General features: G+C 41.7%; 1 protein-coding gene across 1 annotated transcript in view; it reads right to left on the bottom strand.

Moving 5' to 3' along the window:
* Positions 1-23,111, bottom strand: part of ITPR2 (inositol 1,4,5-trisphosphate receptor type 2) — a 143,936-nt gene that overhangs the window by 89,261 nt on the left and 31,564 nt on the right. The window contains 7 exon segments of the mRNA XM_087967877.1: positions 6,168-6,263; positions 7,153-7,299; positions 9,337-9,420; positions 11,324-11,422; positions 16,441-16,599; positions 19,053-19,139; positions 21,830-21,945. Coding sequence (XP_087824003.1) covers positions 6,168-6,263; positions 7,153-7,299; positions 9,337-9,420; positions 11,324-11,422; positions 16,441-16,599; positions 19,053-19,139; positions 21,830-21,945 — 788 coding nt within the window.

The following is a 23,111-nucleotide window of genomic DNA, read 5'->3' as shown; positions in this document are numbered from 1 at the left end:
TTGTCTGCTTTCAGGCTTGTTTGGCAGTTTCAAAGTTGTATCGTGTGTCTGACGGTTTTATTACCTATGGACCTAAATTGTTTCCAACATTCCAGTGAAAATATGTGTGGGGGGGGTTTCTCCACACATTACAGAGTTTAGTATCTTTGGCTTAATTGCTTCAAGGCTCACAAAACAGGCTGGGGTTTGGGTTTTCCTTACATAAAACAACAGAGTCCAAATACTTCTGCAGACTAAGGACACTGCAATCAATATGCAAACTGGAACTGTACCTATTTGCAGAGAAATATTTTCCAGTTCAATGCTTCCAGAATGAAATAGAATGGAATAGAAAAGGAGAGGAGAGGAGAGAGTAGAGTAGAGTAGAGTAGAGTAGAGAGTAGAGTAGAGTAGAGTGAGTAGAGTAGAGTGGGTAGAGTGGGATGCAGAATTTAGAGAGTAGAGTTGAGCAGAATGCAGAATTTAGACAATAGGGTAGAGTTGAGTTGAGCAGAGTAGAATAGAATGCAGAATTTAGAGAATAGAGTACGGCAGAGTAAGGTAGAGTAGAGTAGAATAGAATAGAGTTGAATAGAATAGAACGCAGAATAGAGTAGGGTAGGGTAGGGTAGGGTAGGGTAGAGTAGAATAGAATAGAATAGAATAGAATAGAATAGAATAGAATAGAATAGAATAGAATAGAATAGAATAGAATAGAATTCTTTATTTGGCCAAGTGTGATTAGACACACAAGGAATTTGTCTCCAGCACAGAAGCTCTCAGTGTTCATGCAAAGCAACAAAGAAATCATAATCATAATAACAAAGGATAATAATCATAATGATAATTCCAATAAGAGAAGGCAGTGAAAGACAAAAGCAATATATAGTTGTACTACAGATGAGTAATAGCCTTAGACATAAGACAAGAACTATGGACATTAAGTGTTCAGCAGAAGTTATGACACGAGGCAAAAGGCACACAACCCAGTCAAAGAATCGCCATGGCCAAGTCATCAGCCTGCAGGGACCACAGCAATGCGTCAGAAATAATTTTGCAACTGTCCATTTGTTTCAATGTCTGAACCCGGGTCTCTTTGTATTGTTTTAGGCAAAGCTGTCAGCATTCTTCTCCTTTCCTCACTCAACCCTTTCCACCTTCCTCTGCAGCTTCCACCCAACCTCTTGCAAAACGTCCTGAAGATTGATGGCCTACATCAACCCACTTAAGAGGCAGCGCACAATTTTTGACATTTCCTTACCCAGGAAAGCTTAATTAGCTGACATGTTCAAAAGCTGAAAGCAGAGTGTTGTTCTTGGCAGGGAGACCAGCCTAAGCAAGCAAACAAAGCACTTTTCTACCTCTAGAAAGGACATCAAGGGCTCGCTGAAAGACAGAGGAGCTCTGATCCTACGCCAAAAAAAAAGTTGACGACATTTTCTTCAACTTAATCTCCAAAACTCCAAATTGGCTCCCATAAAAATTCTCCAGACATGACAGGGCGACAGATTACAGGTAGAAAGTCAGGTTGTCCCTGGTTTGTTCCCCGTATTCTACAATTAACAGAAGCCTGGAGAAGGTGTGTGTTTATGGCCTGCAGAATTGATAGATGGATGAAATGAGATGGGTAGGTAGATAGATAGATGATATAGATAAATAGGTAGGTAGGTAAGTAGGTAGATGAGATAGATAGTTAGTTAGTTAGATAGATAGATAGATAGATAGATAGATAGATAGATAGATAGATAGATAGATAGATAGATAGATAGATAGATAGATAGAGATAGATAATGATAGATAGATGAGATAGATAGATTATATAGATAGGTAGGTAGGAAGACAGGTGATAGGTAGGTAGGTAGGTAGGTAGGTAGTAACAGTTCAATGTTCAACACCATCATCCCCCAATCCGTTGAGTTTTTATCACAATGTCATTCTTTCCAGCAACAAGAAAACGCTGAACACTGCTATGAGAAAGATGAGCAAAAGGAAAAATTTAGCCGCAGTAGTGGTTCTTTCCACAAATTTCCTCAACCCCACCAACAAACATTTGGTGTGACTAGATAAGTTCTTTACAGTTGACAAGACCAACACGTTGAAATTCAAAGGAAGCATGTTCACGCTGAAAACTAGAAGGAATTTCCTGGCAATAAGCATTGAAACCATCGGCTGACAACAGCAAAGGAAAACCCCTAATTGGAGTCTCTCAAAAAAGGTGGTTAGATAACTGGTTTCTGTAGGTAGTTTATTAGATTCCTGAATTAAACAAGTTGAGTTAGATGGTCTATTAAGAATTTTTCTGTAGAAGAAAGAATGCCAGATTAGGGCAGAGTGAAAAGGGGCATCAGTCTAGAATCCCAATGTAGCCACAAGAAAACTAAGTCCAACTTTCCTTGAGTCCTGTTGACTCTTATCTGACTCTAAACAGATTATGGCCATTCGTTGAAAAGATTTCTGTACACAAGCTTCTAGCAATAACTCAGTTTAATTGAACTTTCACGTCTGAATCTGGTCTTTTGCACCTGAGACCTTCCAACTTTATACATTCTGAAATATTGTCTATAGAGGTTCTTGGTCATCAAGGTCATGGTTGTCCCAAAGATGCTTTTTCAAGAGGCAACTGGACCTTCTGGTTTTTCTTTGAAGACCTTTTGCGTCTCATCCAAGAAGCTTCTTCAGCTCTGAAGAAGCTTCTTAGATGAGAAGCAAAACATCTCCAAAGAATTCTGAGATAGTCCTTACTTCTGTGGACAAACTGATAGATCTGCAGACGTGCAAGGTGGATTCAAACCCTACGTTCATGATTCACTTGTCCAGACTGGATCACTGAATGAATATGGTGGTTGATGTAATCATTTTTATCCCATTCTTCCTTCAAATGATTCAGGATTCCTTCCATGCTTCATCCCTCTTATCTTATCCTCCTAGCAATGCTCCAAAAGAATTTAGACCTTTTGATAGTCTATTATAGACTAGAGACCATGCCTGGTCCAAGATTATCCAACACTTTTTAGGGTTAATTGAGAATTTGAAGGGGTCCAATGGAAGATCTGAGGGGCTGCCACAGAGAGGAGGGGGTCAAGCTTTTTTCCAAGGCACCTGAAGGCCAGACAAGGCATAATGGATGGAAACTGAAGGAGGAGAGATTCAACCTGGAAATAAGAAGAAACTTTCTGATGGTGAGAACAAACAATCAGTGGAATAGAAGTTGCCTTTGGAAGTTGTGGGAGCTTCATCCCTGGAAGCTTTCAAGAAGCGACTGGACTGCCATCTGTCAGAAATGGTGTCGGGTCTCCTGCTTGGGCAGGGGGTTGGACTAGATGACCTACAAGGTCCCTCCCAACTCTGATTATCTGTTATCTGATCTTAAGAGGTTGGTAAGAATTTGAGGTCACATGCCATAAAAAGGCACAAAGAAAGAAAATAAATGTTCCCATTATAAATGGCGCCATTTCAGAATGGCTGGCACATTCAATTTTTGTAGCAATCCACCGAGCTTAACCTATATGTAACATTGGCAATAATATTTCCTTATTAAATCAGCTTTCCCGGGAAGGAAATAAGCTCTTTTTAATATCAAGAGCATAAAAACCACATTCAGTTCCCGCAAGCCATTTTTCTTCTGATCCAACTCAAATCCAGACAGATGTTGGAAAAATAAAGTCTGCAGCAAAAGACAGTTGTGAGAAGAACGTGAGGGAAGAAACGAGGAAAATGTTCTCGTTCTTTTTTTTCTCTCTTGCACAATCAGATCCATTCCAATGTGCCAAACATACTGTATATTTTGGATCAACTTCCAAAGGGAATTAACACAGCTGGTCTTTGTCTGGCCAGGATGAATTAATTCATCAGATGAATTTATTTCTGGAATGGATTATACTTGGTGCAATTAAAACAAAAAAAGGAGAGGTTTTTATTGTCTCTTTATTTCCAAGGAATAAATAAATATTCCCCAGGAAGACAAGAAAAAGTTAAACCTGATGAAATGGATGTAGAGGTAGCCCTCGAATGACAATAGTTCGTTTAGTGACGGTTTTGTGATGACCCGGGGCATGACACAAAAATAACCAAGTCACAAAAATAGAAGAAAGTCCCTTTTAATGCCTCCAACTTGATCCCAATGTCCAATTATCCTCAGCTGGAAATCAAACTCTTAAAGAAACAGTTTGCAGAGGGAGTAAATGCAGTCCAAACCCAAAGTAAAGTTAATTAGAAATTTAAAAAACCCAACACACACCACACTGAAGTAATTAGTAAGACAGGCAAGGATGATTAATTGCAGACTTCTACCAGATAATGCAGCAACCAGAGTTGGGAGGAAACCAAAACACAGATAAGCTCTGACAAGAATAATGCATGCTTTGCTTCTAGCAACTTTGCCATGGGCAGTTTGTCCTTTTAAACAGTCCTCCCAGCTGCAGCCCATGAAGGGGATCAAGGCCCTTTCCTCCCCCATAGACCACACCATTCACATTTCTCCCTTCTCCGCTCCTCCCTGCGTGCCCTAGGATGAAGAGGGGATGGGCCTGGGTCTTCCTCTGAATGCCCATCCAGCCTATGCCCTTCCCCAGTTTCCTCCACAACCACCGGAGCCACACTCCCACTTTCTGTTAGCCGTTCCATCTCTCCCTCAGAGTCAGACTCCAACAGGGGCATGACAGGTCTGAAGTTACAACGGTCACATGATCAAAATTCAGACACTTGACAACTGCCTCATATTTATGACCATTGCAGTGTGAAAAGGAAAAAGAAAAACTCTCTGGAATAAATACATATACAGTATAATTTAAAGTGCTCAAACCTGATCCAACTCACAGGATTAAAAAGGACGTTGTATGGATTTCACGAAGTATTCCGTGGGTCACAACAATTCATGAAATGATATAAAGGGGTTTGCAATCCATATAATGTGCATTTTAATCTTGTGAGGTTGATAAATTTTGAGCATTTTAATGTCTACGCCCTGTGTATTATTATTTCTTCCTATGATTATATCTCCTTATGCCCTCAAGCCTCTGCCCCTGGCCTCACAAACAGCTTTGCCTGTGAAGTCTGATATTATCTGTATTTTCTTTTCCTGTTCTGCTATAGTTTATCTTCTTAAGAGAAAAGCAAACTGCTCTTTCCTTTTGGAGAGTCTTTCTTGTCTCAAATAAATTGCAATATGTCCCATACGTAATCATGTTAAAATGGGTCCCCCGTCCCCCCCGTTAGACACCGAAGGAGAGCAACATAACCAAAAGGTTTGATGTAAATGCAAATACATTTAATTTGGTTCTATTTTTTTTATCATTGATTGCTCTTTCGAAGGATCAGAGCAGTTTGCAACAGTACAACAATGGATACTGAAGCTGGAGCTTAAATACTGACAACAAACCCCACTCTTTACTAGCCCTGATGATGTTACCTAGTTGGGTAATGAAACGTCTGCGAGAAAACAAGCAAGTTCAGAGAGCCACCAAGGACCCTTCATAATGATTGATGGTTGTCAGTCAAGCTGGAAGGACAACATAGAACAAAAACAGAAGATTTTCAGTTCAGAGATTGTTATGAACCTTGGGTCTATGACCTTGCCAAACTTATACCTCTCCAAAAATTTAAGGATGTAGAATTTCAGGAAGAAGTCAATAACCTAAAAAGGAGAATATTTGTAGCTCAGAGTTGAAATGACCAACACTGATGGTGTTACCTAATTGGGTAATGAAACGTCTGCAAGAAAACAAGCAAGATCAGAGAGCACCAAGGATCCTATAATCTTCTTTTTCTTCTTCTTCCTCCTCCTCCTCCTCCTCCTCTCCACAAACCCCACTCCCTTCTAGGACTAATGGTGTTACCTAGTTGGGTAATGAAATGTGTGCAAGAAAACAACTGAGTTCGGAGTGCCACCAAGGACCCACTCAAAGACTTTGGCTACCAAAGGAGGAGAAGACCTTGAGGTTGGGGAAGATGGAAGGCCAAAGGAGAAGGGGAACAGCAGAGGATGAGGTGGTTAGATAGGGTCATGGAGCACAGGGGGCCTGGGGTTTTGTGGTCCATGTTGTCGCGAAGACTTAGAACAACAAACCACAATGCAATCTCTCCTTCCATGGCACCCAAGAAATCCGTGATGAAAAAGAAGTTTACGCTGGCCTTGCTTAAACCACCTTCACTGCTTGTTCTCCTGCATTCCAAGTAATGGTATTCCTTACTTCAGCAGCCAAATAGTTTCCGGTCGCCAGGTGTTTAAATCTGAACAGGCTGTTCCACTGTCCGGCACCACCGCGACAAGGGTCGTGATGCACCACCTGCAGAGAAACACACAGGGTGTGTGTGTCAAATATGGTCACAATGCTGGAATTTGACCTGATTTATCCCCATGTCAACAACACTGGGATGTGAGAGAGAAGGAAAGAGAGAGAGAGGGAGGCAGAGAGAGAGAAAGAGGGAGGGTGGGAGGGAGAGAGAGAAGAAAAGAGAGGGAGAAGGAGGGAGGGAGGGAAGGAGAGGGAGGAAAAGAGAGGGAGAGGGAGGGAGAGTGGAAAAGAGGGAGAAGGAGGGAGGGAGGAAAAGAGAAAAGGAGAGAGGGAGGGAGGAAAGAGAGGGAGAGGGAGGGAGAGAGGAAAAGAGGGAGAAGGAGGGAGGGAGGAAAAGAGAGAAGGAGGGAGGGAGGGAGGAAAGAGAGGGAGAGGGAGGGAAGGAGAGAGGGGGAAGGGGGAAACAGAAGGAGGGGGAGGGAGGGAGGAAGGAAAAGAGAGGGAGAAGGAGGGAGGAAGGAAGGGAAGGAGAGAGGGGGAGACGTGGAAAACAGAAGGAGAGGGAGGGAAGGAGAGGGAAAGAAGGAGGAGGAGAGAGAGGAAACAGAGGGAGAAGGGGGAGGGAGAGGGAGGGAGGGAAGAAAAGAGGGAGAGGCAGGGAGGGAGAAGTTTTAACACAGAAATTTTGAGGCACCATTGTGGTCGTAAGCTGAAGGCTAGCTGTATTAAAAGGACAAGAAAAAGCTCTCCAGAACAAATATATATTCTGTGGACACCATCATTCTGGAAGTAGATTCTGCAACACCATCTCGGAAAGTTTCTACTGATTCAGGGTGGTCCCTTCTCAATATATTTGGGGGTATCAGTGCAGATTAAATAGATTACAAGGCACATACAAGGTACAAACTAGGGAGTTTCTCTCCCCGCCCCCCCAAAATACCTCTATTTCCCACAGGGCTTTTGAACTCGTTGCCGAAGTGGCTGACTGCCTCAAAGTTGTGCGGAGGAAAATGTGTTGCTTCTGCTGGTATTCATCGCAGGTCAGAAACTTCTCCTGTTCAGCATGGAACAACCGGACAACATCTCCCTGGAGAGATGGAAAGAAAGAGAGAGAGATTGAGAGAAAGAGATTGAGGGAGAGAGCAAAAGTGTGTGTGTAAGAGAGAGAGAAAGAGAGATTGAGAGAGAGAGATTGAGAGAGAGAAATTGAGAGAAAGAGATTGAAAGAGAGAAAGAGAAATTGATAGAAGGAGATTGAGAGAGAAAGAGAGAGATTGAGTTTGAGAGAGAGAGAGAGAGAGAGAAAGTGTGTGTGTGTGTGAAAGAGAGATTTAGATAGAGAAAGAGATTGAGAGAGAGAGAGAGATTGAGAGGAAGAGATTGAGAGAGAGAGTGAAAGTGTGTGTGTGAGAGAGAAAGAGAGATTGAGATAGAGAAAGAGATTGAGAGAGAGAGTTGAGAGGAAGAGATTGAGAGAGAGAGTGAAAGTGTGTGTGTGAGAGAGAAAAGAGATTGAGATAGAGAAAGAGATTGAGAGAGAGAGAGATTGAGAGGAAGAGATTGAGAGAGAGAGTGAAAGGGTGTGTGAGAGAGAGAAAGAGATTGAGATAGAAAAGAGATTGAGAGAGAGATTAAGAGAGAAAGGTTGAGAGAGAGAATGCGAGAGAGATTAAGAAAGATTGAGAGAAAGAGACAGAGATTGAGAGAGAGATTGAGAAAGAAAAAGATTGAGAGAGAAAGAGAGAGATATTGAGAGAATGTGATTGAGAAAGAGAAATTGAGAAAGATTGAGAGATTGAGAGAGAGATTGAGAGAAAGAGATTGAGAGAGAGAGATTGACAGAAAGAGATTGAAAAAGAGAAAAAGGGAGAGAGAGATTGAGAGAGAGAAAGAGAGAGACAGAGAAAGGGGGGAATTGGATAAACATTGACTTATAGTTTTTCCATAAAATTTCCCAAATGTCTGCAGAAGATTATCAGGCAATGTTCCTGGAAGATCTAAAACCCCAAATGCCATCTTATTTTTTTAATTTTTTATATGGTCATGAGAGGGAGTTAAAAGTGAGAAGCAGATTGAGGGACACCAGGCAAGGCAGAGTGCTTAAAGGAATGAAAATAAAGGCCTTACAAACACTTCCCACTTCTAGTTTTTATTTTGGATGGACAGAGGAAATGTCTGTTATCAAAATTTGGCCACTTTGCCACCTGCTTTTTGATGTGAGGGTTCATAGCTGTGAGGCTATTTCATTTCCTGACAAGGATGAAAAAAAATGTAGGATACTGCGCAAAGAAATTATCAGTTTTTATTTTATTTTATTTTGGATTTTATTCATAAACGTTTTTTGAATACAGCGTTTTATCCGGATATATTATTTACAAAAAGAAAAAAGAAACATAGCTAATACTGTAAAAATATTGTCCATTTACTAATAATAATACTAATAATATAATAACACCTAAATGAACAGCTGTAGTAATACTACAGTTCCCATACAATGCAGTTCCCATTCTTTGTATTTAACTCATTCATATTTTTAATATTTATAGAAATTATAGTTCTATATCTTCCCTGTTTTTAATAGGAATGTTCATCGTTTTTCTTCCTCTAACTTCTACTCCTTGTTTTAAGCCACTCATAAAATCTATTCCATGTCTAATAGTATTCTGAGTCTTCTTTTTCTTTTCTTTTCTTTTTAATTTGTCCATCTCAGCACATTCTAGGATCTTTCTGATTACTTCCTCATCAGGGGGAATATTTTCATTTTTCCAAAATTTTGCATAGCTAATTCTTGCTGCTGTTAATAAAACTAAAACTAAAACTTGCTGCTGTTATGTAAAACTAAATATGCAGTTCCTTTTTCATAACCCTGTGGGATTATGCCCAGCAAATATACTTCTGGTTTCCAATCTATCTTCTGTTTGATTATTTTTTTCCAGCCAACTCTCTAAAAATGATCATTTTTGAAGATGGATAAACAGGACTCAAGAAGGAAACCTCCTATAAAAGATACATTTCCAAACAACTGGAAACATTACCTGTTGATCATTAAAAACAGCTAGAATTAGGAGCTACGGAAATGAATAAATTTTTATAACGATGGGGGGGAAAGGTCATCCATACTTACCCCTTTAAGTACGTCTTCTCTGTAGCAACTAAATTTCATGAACAAGGTGATTTTCCAACTGGTGTTGCAATTCACTGCATTGACCTGCATTTAAGAACATGATAAAACAACCATATAGAAAACAACCATATAGAAAAGTTTCTATCATGTTACACTCTGACAAATGACTGTTCACCCATCTCTCTTTTATATCCATTTTTCTTTGAACTAACTTTCTGCCTGTAAAACTGTCCATTGTCTCCATCAGGACTTGATGCTGTATCTAAAAAAAACACACCTTCAAACGAAGATATAAGTGATATATCTGGAGATACTTGAGCAGATCCTGGCTTAATGTTAACTTAATCAGTCACCCAGTAACATCATATTTCAATCCCATCCATTTGTATAAATGTGGCCACAAGGATGAAATGGCCACGAAACCCGAGATTTTCTCCAAGTGACAACTGGTCCTTCCTGATTTTTCTTGAAGACATTTTGCTTCTCATCCAAGAACTCAATTCATAGAAGAAGATAGATAAATGATATAGATCGATGATAGATAGATAGATAGATAGATAGATAGATAGATAGATACGATAGATACGATAGATACGATAGATAGAGGGAGATGATAGAGATAGAGAGATAGAGATATGATAGATAGATAGATAGATAGATAGATAGATAGATAGATAGATAGATAGAGATGATAGATAGAGATGATAGAGATGAGAGATAGAGAGAGAGAGAGAGACAGAGAGAGATGTAGATAGACAGACAGACAGACAGATAGATGTAGAGAGAGGGGGAGATGATAGAGAGAGACAGATGATAGAGATGGTAGATAGATAGATAGATAGATAGATAGATAGATAGATAGATAGATAGATAGATAGATAGATAGAGGGAGATGATAGAGATAGAGAGATAGAGAGATAAGGAGAGAGAGATGATAGATAGATAGATAGATAGATAGATAGATAGATAGATAGATAGATAGATAGATAGATAGATAGATATGATAGAGATGATAGAGAGAGAGAGAGAGATGTAATTAGACAGACAGACAGACAGATAGATGTAGAGAGAGAGGGGAGATGATAGAGAGAGAGATGATAGAGAGATGGTAGATAGATAGATAGATAGATAGATAGATAGATAGATAGATAGATAGATAGATAGATAGATAGATAGTTGTAGAGAGAGAGATGATAGAGATAGAGATGAAGAGAGAGAGAGAGAGAGAGAGAGAGAGAGAGACAGACAGACAGACAGACAGACAGACAGACAGACAGACAGACAGATAGATAGATGTAGAGACAGGGGGAAGATGATAGAGATAGAGAGATAGAGAGAGATGATAGAGAGAGAGATGATAGATAGAGTTAGATGATAGATAGATAGATGAGAGAGAGAGAGAGAGAGAGATAGATGGATAGATGGATAGATATAGATACCACAGAGAGAGGGGGGGATAGGGAGAGAATTAGAATAACTTTATTGTCACTTTGAATGTACACTATCTATATACATAAAAGCAAAATATCCCTCACGCATCATCACAAAATCTCCAGAACCGTAAAGTCTACAAACTTGAAATTTGGCCTGTAGGTTCCTCTTGGCTTCTAGCTGCTAACTAAGAAAGGATGTTTCCAAATGACCATCAGAGCAATAGTATTTCGTGACCCTGGGACACTGTGACCGTCATAAATAGGAGTCAGTTGCCAAGCATCTGAATTTTAATAAGGATGCTGCAACGGTCATAAGTGTGAAAAACGGTCATTGGTCCCTTTTTTTCAGTGCTGTTGTAACTTCGAATGGTTGCTAAGTAAACCATTGTAAATCAAGGACTAGCTATACTGCCAGACCACGCACGATGCCAGGGGCCACCGAAATTTGATCCTGGTCAGTTCTTTGTGGAACAAGCCTCCACCTGGGATGACGACTTGACTGCAATCTTCCAAAACAAACCAAGTTAGACACCTAAACCATCATTCCAACCTACCTCCTTGCATCCTGGATTATCCAAGAGCTCTATGTTGCTGGCGTGTAGAGGTTGCCCTGCATTAACTGGCATCAGGACAACTTTATCCCCGACAAGAATCTGAAGTTATAAAAAGAGTCACGTGTTATCATTTGATTTTTTAAATTATAGATCGATAGACAGATAAATAGATATATCCCTTTATATCTGCTGCTGTTATTTCTATAATTTGGATTCTATCTTGTATCCTGGATTCTTACTCTGAATATAGTGGATGTCCAGTAAAACAATTGAGGTTTTTGGATTACAACTGATTGCAGCTTGGAACCAACCTGTGTATTTTCACTGTTGGGATTTTAAGGGTCCCTGCTTCTCATCCCTGAACATATATTAACATCATTCCATAAATTTATCTAGAGAGTTCCCCCCCCCCACCCCAATTCCTCCCAGACGCACCACAAATCAAGGAAAGAGAATATTTATACTTCAGGTTGGAACTGTGGGGTCCTGGATGCTCTCTGAGCTGGGTGGTTTTCTTGCAGACGTCTCATTACCCAACTAGGCAACATCATCAGTGATAGAAGGGAGTGGGGTTTGTGGAACGGAAGAGAATGAAAACAAGGAGGAGGAGGAGGAGGAGGAGGAGGAGGAGGAGGAGGAGGAGGAGGAGGAGGATTGTGGGATCCTTGGTGCTCTCTGAGCTTGGTTATTTTCTTGCAGATGTTTCATGACCCAACTAGGGAACATAATCAATGTCAAAAAGGTGTGAGGTTTGTGGAATGGAGAATGAAAAAGGGAAGAGGAGGAGGAGGAGGAGGAGGAGGAGGAGGAGGAGGAGGAGGAGGAGGAGGAGGAGGAGGAGGAGGAGGAGGAGGAGGAGGAGGAGGAGGAAAACTGTAAAGATCTTGGTGCTCTCTGAGTTTGACTGTTTTTTTGCAGACGTTTCATTACCAAACTAGGCAACATCATCAGTGCTAGAATGGAGTGAGTTTGCTCTGTTTATATCCAAGTGGCGTGCCCTGTCAGTGTAGGTAGGAGCATTCTTGGTTTTCCTTATCAAGGGTATTGTTTGTTGCTTGATTAGCCTAGAATTAATCCTGATTATCATCTTGACTAATTTTGATGTTGATTGCTGGTGAGGTGGTGTTTCAGTCTTTTATTTTTCCTTCTTAGTTTTCTCTTTCCAGTGGGATGTAAATGTTGCTCATGTGCCTGTGGATGGCTGTTCTGTCTAATGCCAGGAATTCTGTAGCATTTATGGACTTAGCTTGATCTACAAACAATCGAGCTCAAAGAGAGCAAGGACTCTGCATACCATACATTTTCTGTCTCTTTCCAACGGGGTGTAAATGTTGCTCATGTGCCTGTTGATGGCTGTTGTGTCCAATGCCAGGCTTCAAGGAATTCTGCAGCATTTATGGACTTAGCTTGATCTACAAACAACCGAGCCCAAAGAGCATCAAGGACTCCGCATACCATACATTTTCCAACTCGTGCAATTCCCGACGCATTTTCTTGAAACAGAAAAAGTTAAGAGACTCGAGAGAAATGGCCAAGCATGCATGCATGGGCAGCTTGTGACAAGGGCAAAGTTACAAGTGCACCAAGCACCCACAACAGAGCACTGAAAAAACGTGACGCCGTTCCTTGTAATTCAGCATAGTGTGCTCCAAAACTTCTGAGAAACAAAAGTTTTCACGGCAGAATTTACCAACATGTTTAAAGTTTAAATACATAATTTGTGGTTTGTGATCCATTAACTGGCAAGTAACCAAAACGAATGACAGGGTGGATTTGATTTAAATCAAATCAATTTAAATCACGATTTAAATCACTAGTAAAAAGGCTTGATTTAAAACAACTCGATTTAAATCGTAGTTTTTAAAAAGCAACTCTCATGCCTGCTGTGAAACTGTGTGAATGCATCAGTGCAGTGTGCATTTTATCTCAGCTTGCAGAGCTTGGATTCACTGAATGAGTTTACTCAAAAATGTAAATATTGCAGAATCTACAGCCTCATGCTACATAACTAAGCTCTGTTTCATGCTGAATAAACTAAATTATTAATATGGCTTAAATAGAAAACAGATAGATTTGGTAGATCTAAAAAAAATCTTTAGATAGATTTTTATTCCAAAAGCATTTTATTAAAATAAATTCGATAACAATGAAAAAATCCGATATAAATTTATTTTTTTATTTTAAAAAAAACACATTGATTTTTATCCACCCTGATGCATGATAGGTATTCTGTGGATTTTTCTCTATTTTTTATTTTTTGTGGCAGATTGGAAAGTGGAACAATCACAGACCAAAACCACTAAGATGTTAGCTTGCATGAATGCCTTATTGTGCTGTTCCTTAAAAACCGGAATACCCACAATAAGATCGCAGCCTTACAACACACAACACACTGTTGTACTTAATGCAGGATGCATTGCATGCCATGCCAGAGGGGGAAAAAAAGAAAATAACTTACAACTACGTCAGGGCAGAGAAAGGGTTAGCAAAAGAAACCTGCAGGATTGAATCGGTAATTACAATTTGGCTGGAAGGAGCAATCAGGAAGACAATAGTTAGAAGTGAAATCTACATGTTTGAGATCGTGGATATGAGCAATCAATTCAGCTGTGGGACAGCTTGAACTAGATCGCCAGGCAAAGGTTGTTTCTTACTCTTCTAGTGTGTCTCTACTATTGCTTTGGAGAAACTATTTCACGAGAAGAGTACTACACTCCTCTGCTCGCAACAGAAGACCCTACATCACCAGGCTTGAGATTTTGGGCTTGGACAATCTTGAACTACACCACCTATGGTTGGACTTAAGCGTAGTACACAAAATTATCTGCTACAATGTCCTACCAGTCAATGACTACTTCAGCTTCAACCGCAACAATACAAGAGCACACAACAGATACAAACTCAATGTAAACCGCTCCAAAGTTGATTGCAGAAAGTATGACTTCAGCCACAGATTGGTCAATGCCTGGAATGCACTGCCTGACTCCGTTGTTACATCCTCTAATCCCCACTCCTTTGACCTCAAACTAACCACTATTGATCTCACCTCATTCCTAAGAGGTCTGTAAGGAGCGTGCATAAGTTGCACCATCATGCATACCGTCCCTGTCCTATTGTCCCCATTTATTTGGAAATATTTCCTGTATTCTTACTCATGTTTATTCTTATACCTATTCTGTTGAAAGCAATTGACAAATCAAATAAATAATAATAAAATAAGGAAGGAAAGAAGGAAAAAAGGAGGAAGGAAGGAGAACAGGGAAGGGGAAGGAAGGAGAACAGGAAGGGGGAAAGAAGGAGAGGAGGAGGGAGGGAGGGAGGGAGGGAGGGAGGAAGGAAGAAGGAAGGAAGGAAGGAAGGAAGGAAGGAAGGAAGGAAGGAAGGAAGGAAGGAAGGAAGGAAGGAAAGGAAACAATGGAGGGAGGAGAGAAAGGAAGGGAGGGAATGGGAGGAAGGAAGGAAAGAAGGAAGGAAGGAAGGAAGGTGGGAAGGAAAGTGAACAGGGAGAGGGAAGGAAGGAAGGAAGGGAAGGAAGGAAGGAAGGAAGGAAGGAAGGAAGGAAGGAAGGAAGGAAGGAAGGAAGGAAGGAAGGAAGGAGAGAAAAGAATGGAGGGAGGAGAGAAAGGAAGGGAGGAAATGGGAGGAAGGAAGGAAGGAAGGAAGGAAGGGGGAAGGAAGGTGAACAGGGAGAGGGAAGGAAGGAAGGAGAGAAAAGAATGGAGGGAGGAGAGAAAGGAAGGGAGGGAATGGGAGGAAGGAAGGAAAGAAGGAAGGAAGGGGGAAGGAAGGTGAACAGGGAGGGGGAAGGAAGGAAGGAAGGAGCGAAAAGAATGGAGGGAGGAGAGAAAGGAAGGGACAGAATACACATTCCTAAGAGGTCTGCAAAGGGCGTGCATGTGCACCATCGTGCCTACCATCCCTGTCCTATTATCCCCATTTATTCACACCTATTTCCGATATTCATACTCATGTTTATACTTACACCTATTATCTTGTAAGCGATTGACAAATCAAATAAATAAAAATAAATAAATAAATCTCAATCTGTCTTTAAAAAAAATTGGATTTGGGATCCAACAGGGACCAGATTGGAGAAGTCCATCCTAGGAGGAATGGTTTTCTCAACGTAAAAGGTCTTGATCCTTGAACAAGCAAAAGGGAATTGGAGAAGATAATTGGGTGGGATCTGGGTTTCTGTGTTTTGGGGGAGCATGGTCAGGAATTCAAAGGGAAGTCTGGGAGAAGAATTAGTCCACCAAACAAGCTCCATCTCAGTGTTCCAACGAAACTCCCCATTTCCATTCAGCACTCAGAAACAAAGACCATCCAAGTAAGAATTTTTGAAAGAAGTCATGTTGGCACATCTAGAAAAACCCGAATCCGAGGATTTCCCCTTCCGCAAGAGAAATTCAAAATCCATCCCCTGCACTCATCAGTCCATCACATGGCCCAATCAAACATGGCCCAACTGGAGCCATCCCTCCAGACACTACAGGTGCAGGGTAACTTGTCCTTGACTTCTAAGAAAGAATGTTGTTGAGTCTACTCTTCTACTCAAAAAGCAAAACGTTTCCCTCACAGGCTAACAAGTCCATCCAGCAAGGAGATGAATAGTTGTCTGCCACATCTATTCATCTCCACCCCCTGCCTTTTATCCCCAGAGCTAGGGTGGGGCTTCGCTAGCAGCGGTTGCTCTTCCGTCCCAAGGACCGGCCCATAGATTTCCACTGCTCTCCTCTCCTCTGCCTTCTGTGCATCCACATGTCATGCACTGGAGACAGCTGTTCCTCCTTTTCCTCATCAGTCACCTCCAGACCTGGGGGCTGTTGACTCTCCATCTGAGAGATGACGGACAGCCCAAGCTCTGCCTCTCTCTCTCTCTCTCCTTCTCTCTCTCTCTCTCTCCCTCTCTCTCTCTCTCTCTCTCTGCCAGCTCCATTCCCTCTTCCCCCTCAGAGCTCTAAGGTTGCCCTGATGCTGACCCTGACTCCCACGCCTCCTCCTCCTGATTTAGCTGCTGGAGGGGCCAGTAGCCGACAGGCCACAACACAAATTTGCACTCATGACACGGGCAAAGCACATCAACATTCTAGCATCTTCGTATTTCGCTCACTTACGTTGTCCCCTTCGCTTCGCAGTTTCCAAAAAGGCTGGATGTAGAACCAAGAGCCTTCGTTCCCGGCCGTATCCAAAGAGACACGCATGGCGTTCTTTTCCAACAGGGCTGGCAATCTCTTATTGACGGTGAGATATTTGTTGCTCTTGATATGAAGCAGCTGTGCAGGAGGAAAATAAATAAGGTTCATGCATTCAGACTCAACCGTTTGGTTACGATTCGACCTAAGTTATGTTCCTGCACTACTAGAATGTGAGGAATGCTCTTGATTTTGGCTGTCTACTTTTGAAGGGAATGGGAACAAGAACTTGGCTAACCACAATACAAGGTGGCATAATTTAGCAGCTGAAGTAGCACAGTTAGAGTGTAGTATTGCAGGCAAACTCTTGACCACTGCCAGGAGTTCGATCCTGACTGGCTCAAGGTTGACTCATCCTTCTGTCCTCCCAAGGTCATCAAAATGAGGACCCAGATTGTTGGGGGACAAGAGGCTGACTCTGTAAACCACTTAGAGAGGGCTGGAAAGCACTGTGAAGCGGGATATAAATCTAAGTACTATTGCTATTCCTTCCTTCCCTTCTTCCTTCCTTCCTTCCTTCCTTCCTTCCTTCCTTCCTTCCTTCCTTCCTTCCTTCCTTCCTTCCTTCCTTTCCTTCTGTGTTGGCACAGTGGTGAGAATGCAGTATTACAGGCTAACTCTACCCCCTGCCATCAGTTCGATCCTGACCAGCTCAAGGTTGACTCAGCCTTCCGTCCTTCCGAGGTCATTAAAATGAGGACCCAGATTAATGGGGGCGGGGGGCAGAGGCTGACTCTGTAAACTTCTTAGAGAGGGCTGGAAAGCACCGTGAAGTGGTATAGAAATCTAAGGGCTCTTGCTCTTACTATATATTTACAGTTCTCACATTGCAAATGCTATCAACTTTCCACAACAGACTAATGGCTCAAATTATGAACCATAATTCACAAATTATGAATTATGAACCAACGATGCAATTATCTGGATAATGGCACCATACACACACACACGTGTGACATCGTATCGCTGTCATTGTGGCTTTTTCAGACAGCTTTGTGTCACTACATATACTCTGCAAAAGGGTCCCAACGGAAGGTGACTCAGACACCATTAAACCAAGTTGTTCAAGGTGGCCAATTGACTTCCTGTTTCAATTTCCTCATTTCATTTTCCTTGTCTATAAACCACCTACAAATTTGGAATTTTTGACTGTGCTTTCTTTTTTTTTGCAAAAGATTCCTCCTAACTTCTGTTTGAAGGGTGGCTGGTTGTTTTTTTTCTTCTTAAAGGAAAAAAGTTTTTTTAAATAGTTCTAAATTTCAAGGGTTGCATTCCAACCAGAGAGATCAAGCTTTAAACCACCACTGAATAACTGACTGGGTTACTGTAGGCCAGTGAACTCCGGAATGCTGTAGGCCAGTGAACTCCGGAATGCTGTGAGATAAATATGAGACATATCTATGGGCTGCACCTTGAACCTCTGGAGTAAATGTGGGATATATTTGCAATAAATATGGTACTAGATAGGCGTGGTGTTTTGTTAATCAAATTAAAGGACCCACCTCTGAGATACTTAGAGATTGTCATGCAAGGATAAGGAAAATACAGGTGGTTCTTGACTTACAATCAACAATTGAACTCAAAATTCCTGTCGCTAAGTGAGACAGTCATTAAATATGTTTTGCCCCATTTTACTATATTTCCCATCATCGTTACTAAGTGAATTGCCACAGTTGTTAAGTTAGTTGCCCGGTTATTAAGTGAATCTGGAATGAGGTGGAAGGGAAGGGAAGGAAGAGAAGAGAGGAGAGGAGAGGATAGAAGGAATAGGAATAGAATAGGAAGGAAGGGAAGGAAGGAAGGAAGGAAGGAAGAGAAGAGAGAGAAGAGAAGAGAAGAGAAGAGAAGAGAAGAGAAGAGAAGAAGAAAGAAAGAGAAGAGAAGAGAAGAGAAGAGAAGAGAAGAGAAGAGAAGAGAAGACTGGAGCAGGGAGAGGGGGAAGGGAAGGGAAAGGAAGGGGAGGGGAGGGAAGAGAAAATATGGAATGGAATGGAATAGGAATAAGAATAGATTAGAATTACATTAGCATTAGGAGGAAGGAAGGGAAGGGAAGGGGAAGGGAAGGGAAGGGGGAAGGAAGGGAAGGGAGAGAGAAGAAGAGAAGAGAAGAAAGAGGAGAAGAGAAGAGAAGAGAAGAGAAGAGGAGAATGGAATGGAATGGAATGGAATGGAATGGAATGGAATGGTGGAAGGAATCACCTCCAAGAATCATTGCTTCCTATGAGACATTGCTTCCCCCTTTCAAGGACACCCTGAGCAGATGTCCCAGTGTGACTGGCTGATTCCCATAACAAAACGAACAGAAGTGATTAGAGGACGTAATGGATTGTGGGTGGCCTATAAGGGAAATGGCCGAGGGAATTGACTATGCTTGCTTTTGCGCGGGAAACCCAGAGCTGGTTTTGCTTCTTTTCTGCCAACGCGGTTTATTCAATACAGTTTTATACCCCTGGTAAAATAATGTTTCTTTTTCTGGATTCGCCAACTGGACAACCGTGGACACCCGATCTCTTTGTGGCTTCCAAAAGACTCACCTGGATCACGTTGCTGTATTTCACAATTTCCCCCAGCAACTTCCGGTTCTCACATTCGTTCTGCTTCTGTTCCAGTTCAGCTGCATGCTGCAAGGGAATCGGTTGAGTTGAATTATTAACAGAACCACAGTGTTGGAAAGGCCCTTGGAGGTCTTCTAGTCCATCCCCCTGCTCAAGCCTATACCACTCAGACAAATGGCTGTCCAGTCTCTTCTTAAAAGCCTCCAATATTGGAGCACCCACAACTTCTGGTGGCCAGCTGTTCCACTGGTTAATTGTTCTCACTGTTAGGAAGCTTATCCTTAGTCTAAGAGCCGTGGTTAGATTGCAGTACTGCAGGCTACTTTTGCTGATTGCTGGCTGCCTGCAATTTGGCAGTTCGAATCTTACCAGGCTCAAGGTTGACTCAGCCTTTAATACTTCCAAGGTGGGTAAAATTTCTTCCTCCCTTCCTCTCCCTCCCTCCCTTCCTTCCTCCCTCCCTTCCTCCCTCCCTTCCTCTCTTATTCCCTTTCTCATTCTCCTTCCTGGTGGCACAGTGGTTAAAGTGCAGTATTACTGCCAGGAGTTCAAATCCCACCAGGCTCAAGGTTGACTCAGCCTTCTATCCTTCCAAGGTCAGTAAAATGAGCACCCAGATTGTTGGGGGCAATAGACTGACTCTGTAAACTGCTTAGAGGGGACTGTGAAGCACTCTAAAATGGTATATAAGTCTAACTGTTATTGCTATTACTATTAGTTCTAGGTTGCTTGTCTCCTTGATGGGTTTTGAATCCCAAGCTTCAAGACTAGCCTCTAGATCAGCAATTCTCAAAATGTGGTCTGGAGACCCCTGGGGATTCCCCATAGCCTTTCTGGGGGTCCACAAAATCAAATAAACAAACATTTGAACATGTCTCAGTTTTAACTTCTACTACGGTGCGTGTTGACTGATATATTTATAGGCCACGTCAAACGTTTCAACTTTCAATTTCCAAACATTAGGAGTGCTCAAAAGCTGTGATAATCCTCGGGAATCGTAAAGGTATTTCAGTTACTTTAACATAATTTAGATGTGCTTGGTAAGTTAAATAAAATATCATTTGAAATCAACATTGCCAATAAAGCAGCAATAAAGGAGAATATTTGTAGCTCAGGCTGAAATGAGGGGTGCTTGGTGCTCTCTGAGCTTGCTTATTTTCTTGTAGATGTTTCATTACCGAACTAGGTAACATCATCAGGGCTAGAAGGGAGGAGGATTTGCAGAGGAGGAGGAGAAAGAGGAAAAAGGAGGAGTGTGGGGTTTCTGGTGTTCTCTGAGCTTGGTTGTTTCCTTACAGACCTTTCATTACTCTAACTAGTTTAGCACTGATGATGTTACCTAGTTTGGGTAATGAAACTTCTGCAAGAAAACCACCAAGCTCAGAAAGCACCAAGGACCGCACAGTCCTCCTCCTCCTCCTCCTCTCTATAACTCCTCTCTCTTCTAACACTGATGAGGTTACCTAGTTAGGGTAATGAAACATCTGCAAGAAAACCACCAAGCTCAGAAAGCACCAAGGACCGCACAGTCCTCCTCCTCCTCCTCCTCTCTATAACTCCCTCTCTCTTCTAACACTGATGAGGTTACCTAGTTAGGGTAATGAAACATCTGCAAGAAAACCACCAAGCTCAGAAAGCACCAAGGACCCCTCATGGCCCACAAGGTTTATGGAGCTAGAAATCCCAGTATCCAGAAAGCAGTGTACTCTCTATGCCAATGTACCTCAACCTTAGCTAAGATGTGTGGATTTCAACTCCCAGGATTCTTAAAGTGGCCAAGACTGAAAAACGTCTGTTCTCAAAACCACCAAAAAAAATGTTCCTTTTGGCTTGGTGGGACGTATGAACTCATCCAACCGTGGTTTCTAAACCAGCCATCTTTTAGACAAAACAAGGCTTTGTGTGCTACAGAAAGACAGCCAGAGCACGGCAACTCTCACTTGTAATTTCCTTTTCTTTCTTTTTTTAAACAATTTATTTATACATTTTCCTTAACGTACATGAATCTATCTATATAAAAGTGAAATACCTCTCAGGCATCATCACAAAATCTCCAGAACTGTAAAGACCATAAACTTGAAATTTGGAACGTAGGTTCCTCTTGGCTTCCAGGTGCTCACTAAGAAAGGATTTTTTGAAATGACCATCACGGAAAATAGAGTATTTCCTATATTATGATTATGATTATGATTATATGATTATGATTATGATTATTAACACATTCTGATGCTAAGGAGTTCTACTCCCCCTCCCCACCTGAAAATAAATCTGCTCCAAATGCAAAACACAAGCAGAGGAGAGACGTTTCAGTTTCTCAGCACCAAGCAGCTTTTGTACAGAACAGTTGAGCTAAGCCACGCCCAGGCTCCTTGCTGTCTCCTTCTAGCTCACACAGCAAATACTCTTTCAGTTTCCAAACAGCCCTCAACTCTCTCACACACTGACAGGACACTAGCCAGATGAATACCAATAGATGCTGCTGGTAGGCAGAGGCAGAATTCCCCCCCCCCTGCGCTTATTTTCCTCCCCCAAAACTAAGCCCGACCACATAGTTTCATAGTGAAGTATCCAGCTAGTTCTTTATAAACAGCCTAAGAAGATACGTCATTGCAAAACGTGTGGGGCACGGCTAAAGCATAGATTAGGGGACTAACCATAACCTATATAGTGAATTTAAAAAAAAAAAAAGACAACATCAGAAGTCATTGGAAGAAGAACATTAAAAAATTGAATTAGAGCTACAAAAAGATCCTTACTTGTAATTTCTTTAACAGGGCTGCTTCAGTGTGGTTACCCTGTTTGGCTTGTTTGGCTTTCCAGTATTGTTTCTGTGCAGAATATCGATTCATGGGACATACTTTGAAAAGGCAATCTGAAAAGCAAAAGCACAAAATCAACATTTAAAGAAGGATCTTCTCTTCCCTTCGTTCACTTGCAAACGCTGGTGGGTGGGGCGAGTTTTCAGGTATATTTCACGAGGCCAGAGGCGTGCATCCGACTCGGCTGAAATTTGCAGACCCCCTTGTTGGATATCCAATTTTATTCAAACATAAGATACAAAGAAAAAAATAAATAGTAATGGAAAGGTAGGGTAAAGAAAAAGGGAAGAAGGGAAAATATCGGGTGAAAAGAGAAAAAAAAGAAAAAAAGGCATTGACTTCCAACTCTCTTCGACACAGTAAAAAGATAATAACGTTACAGCCTGAACTTTTTACTTTTATACAGTAGTGAATTCTAGCCATTTCTGTAATGCACCCACAACTTCTGGTGGCGAGCTGTTCCACTGGTTAATTGTCCTCATTATCAGGAAGTTTCTCCTTAATTCCAGGTTGAAGTTTCTCCTTAATTCTAGGTTGCTTCTCTCCTTGGTTAGTTTCCATCCCTTGTTTCTTGTCTTGCCTTCTGTTGCTTTGGAAAATAATAATTTGACCCCCTCTTCTTTGGGGCAGCCCCTCAAATACTGGAAAACTGCTATTCTGTCCCCCTTAGCCCTTCTTTTCTCTAGACTGGCCCAGTGGTGGGATTCAACATTTTTTACTACTGGTTCTGTGGGCGTGGCATCACTTGGTGGGCATGGCAGGGGAAGGATATACTGCAAAATCCCCCTTCCCTCCCTACCCCACTAACCTGCTTTCCAGCTCTGTTCTCCTGTGCAGGGCAACCACAGAAGACCCAGCCAATCAGCTGGGACTCAATGGGAGGCAGAGAATAGATGGGGGAGGGCCAATCAGAGGTGGTATTTATCGGTTCTCCGAACTACTCAAAATTTCCGCTACCAGTTCTGTAGAACCGGTCCGAACTGGCTGAATACCTCTGGACTGGCCATACCCAAATCCTGCAACTGTTCTTCATATGTTTTTGTCTCCAGGTCTTTAATCCTCTTTGTTGCTCTTCTCTGCATTTTTCCCAAAATCTCAACCTCTTTTTGGGAATGTGGTGACCAAAACTAGATGCAGTATTCCTTGTGTGACCTTACTAAGGCTTTACAAAACGGTACTAATACTTCATATGATGTTGATTCTATGACTGTGTGTCATG

This window comes from Notechis scutatus, chromosome 6 (assembly GCF_049901735.1).
Source record: "Notechis scutatus isolate UNSWTSFEM ecotype Mainland chromosome 6, rNotScu1.2, whole genome shotgun sequence".
Lineage (NCBI taxonomy): Eukaryota > Metazoa > Chordata > Lepidosauria > Squamata > Elapidae > Notechis > Notechis scutatus.
The sequence above is the reverse complement of the archived record's forward strand: the minus strand, read 5'-3'. Positions and strand labels throughout refer to the sequence as shown.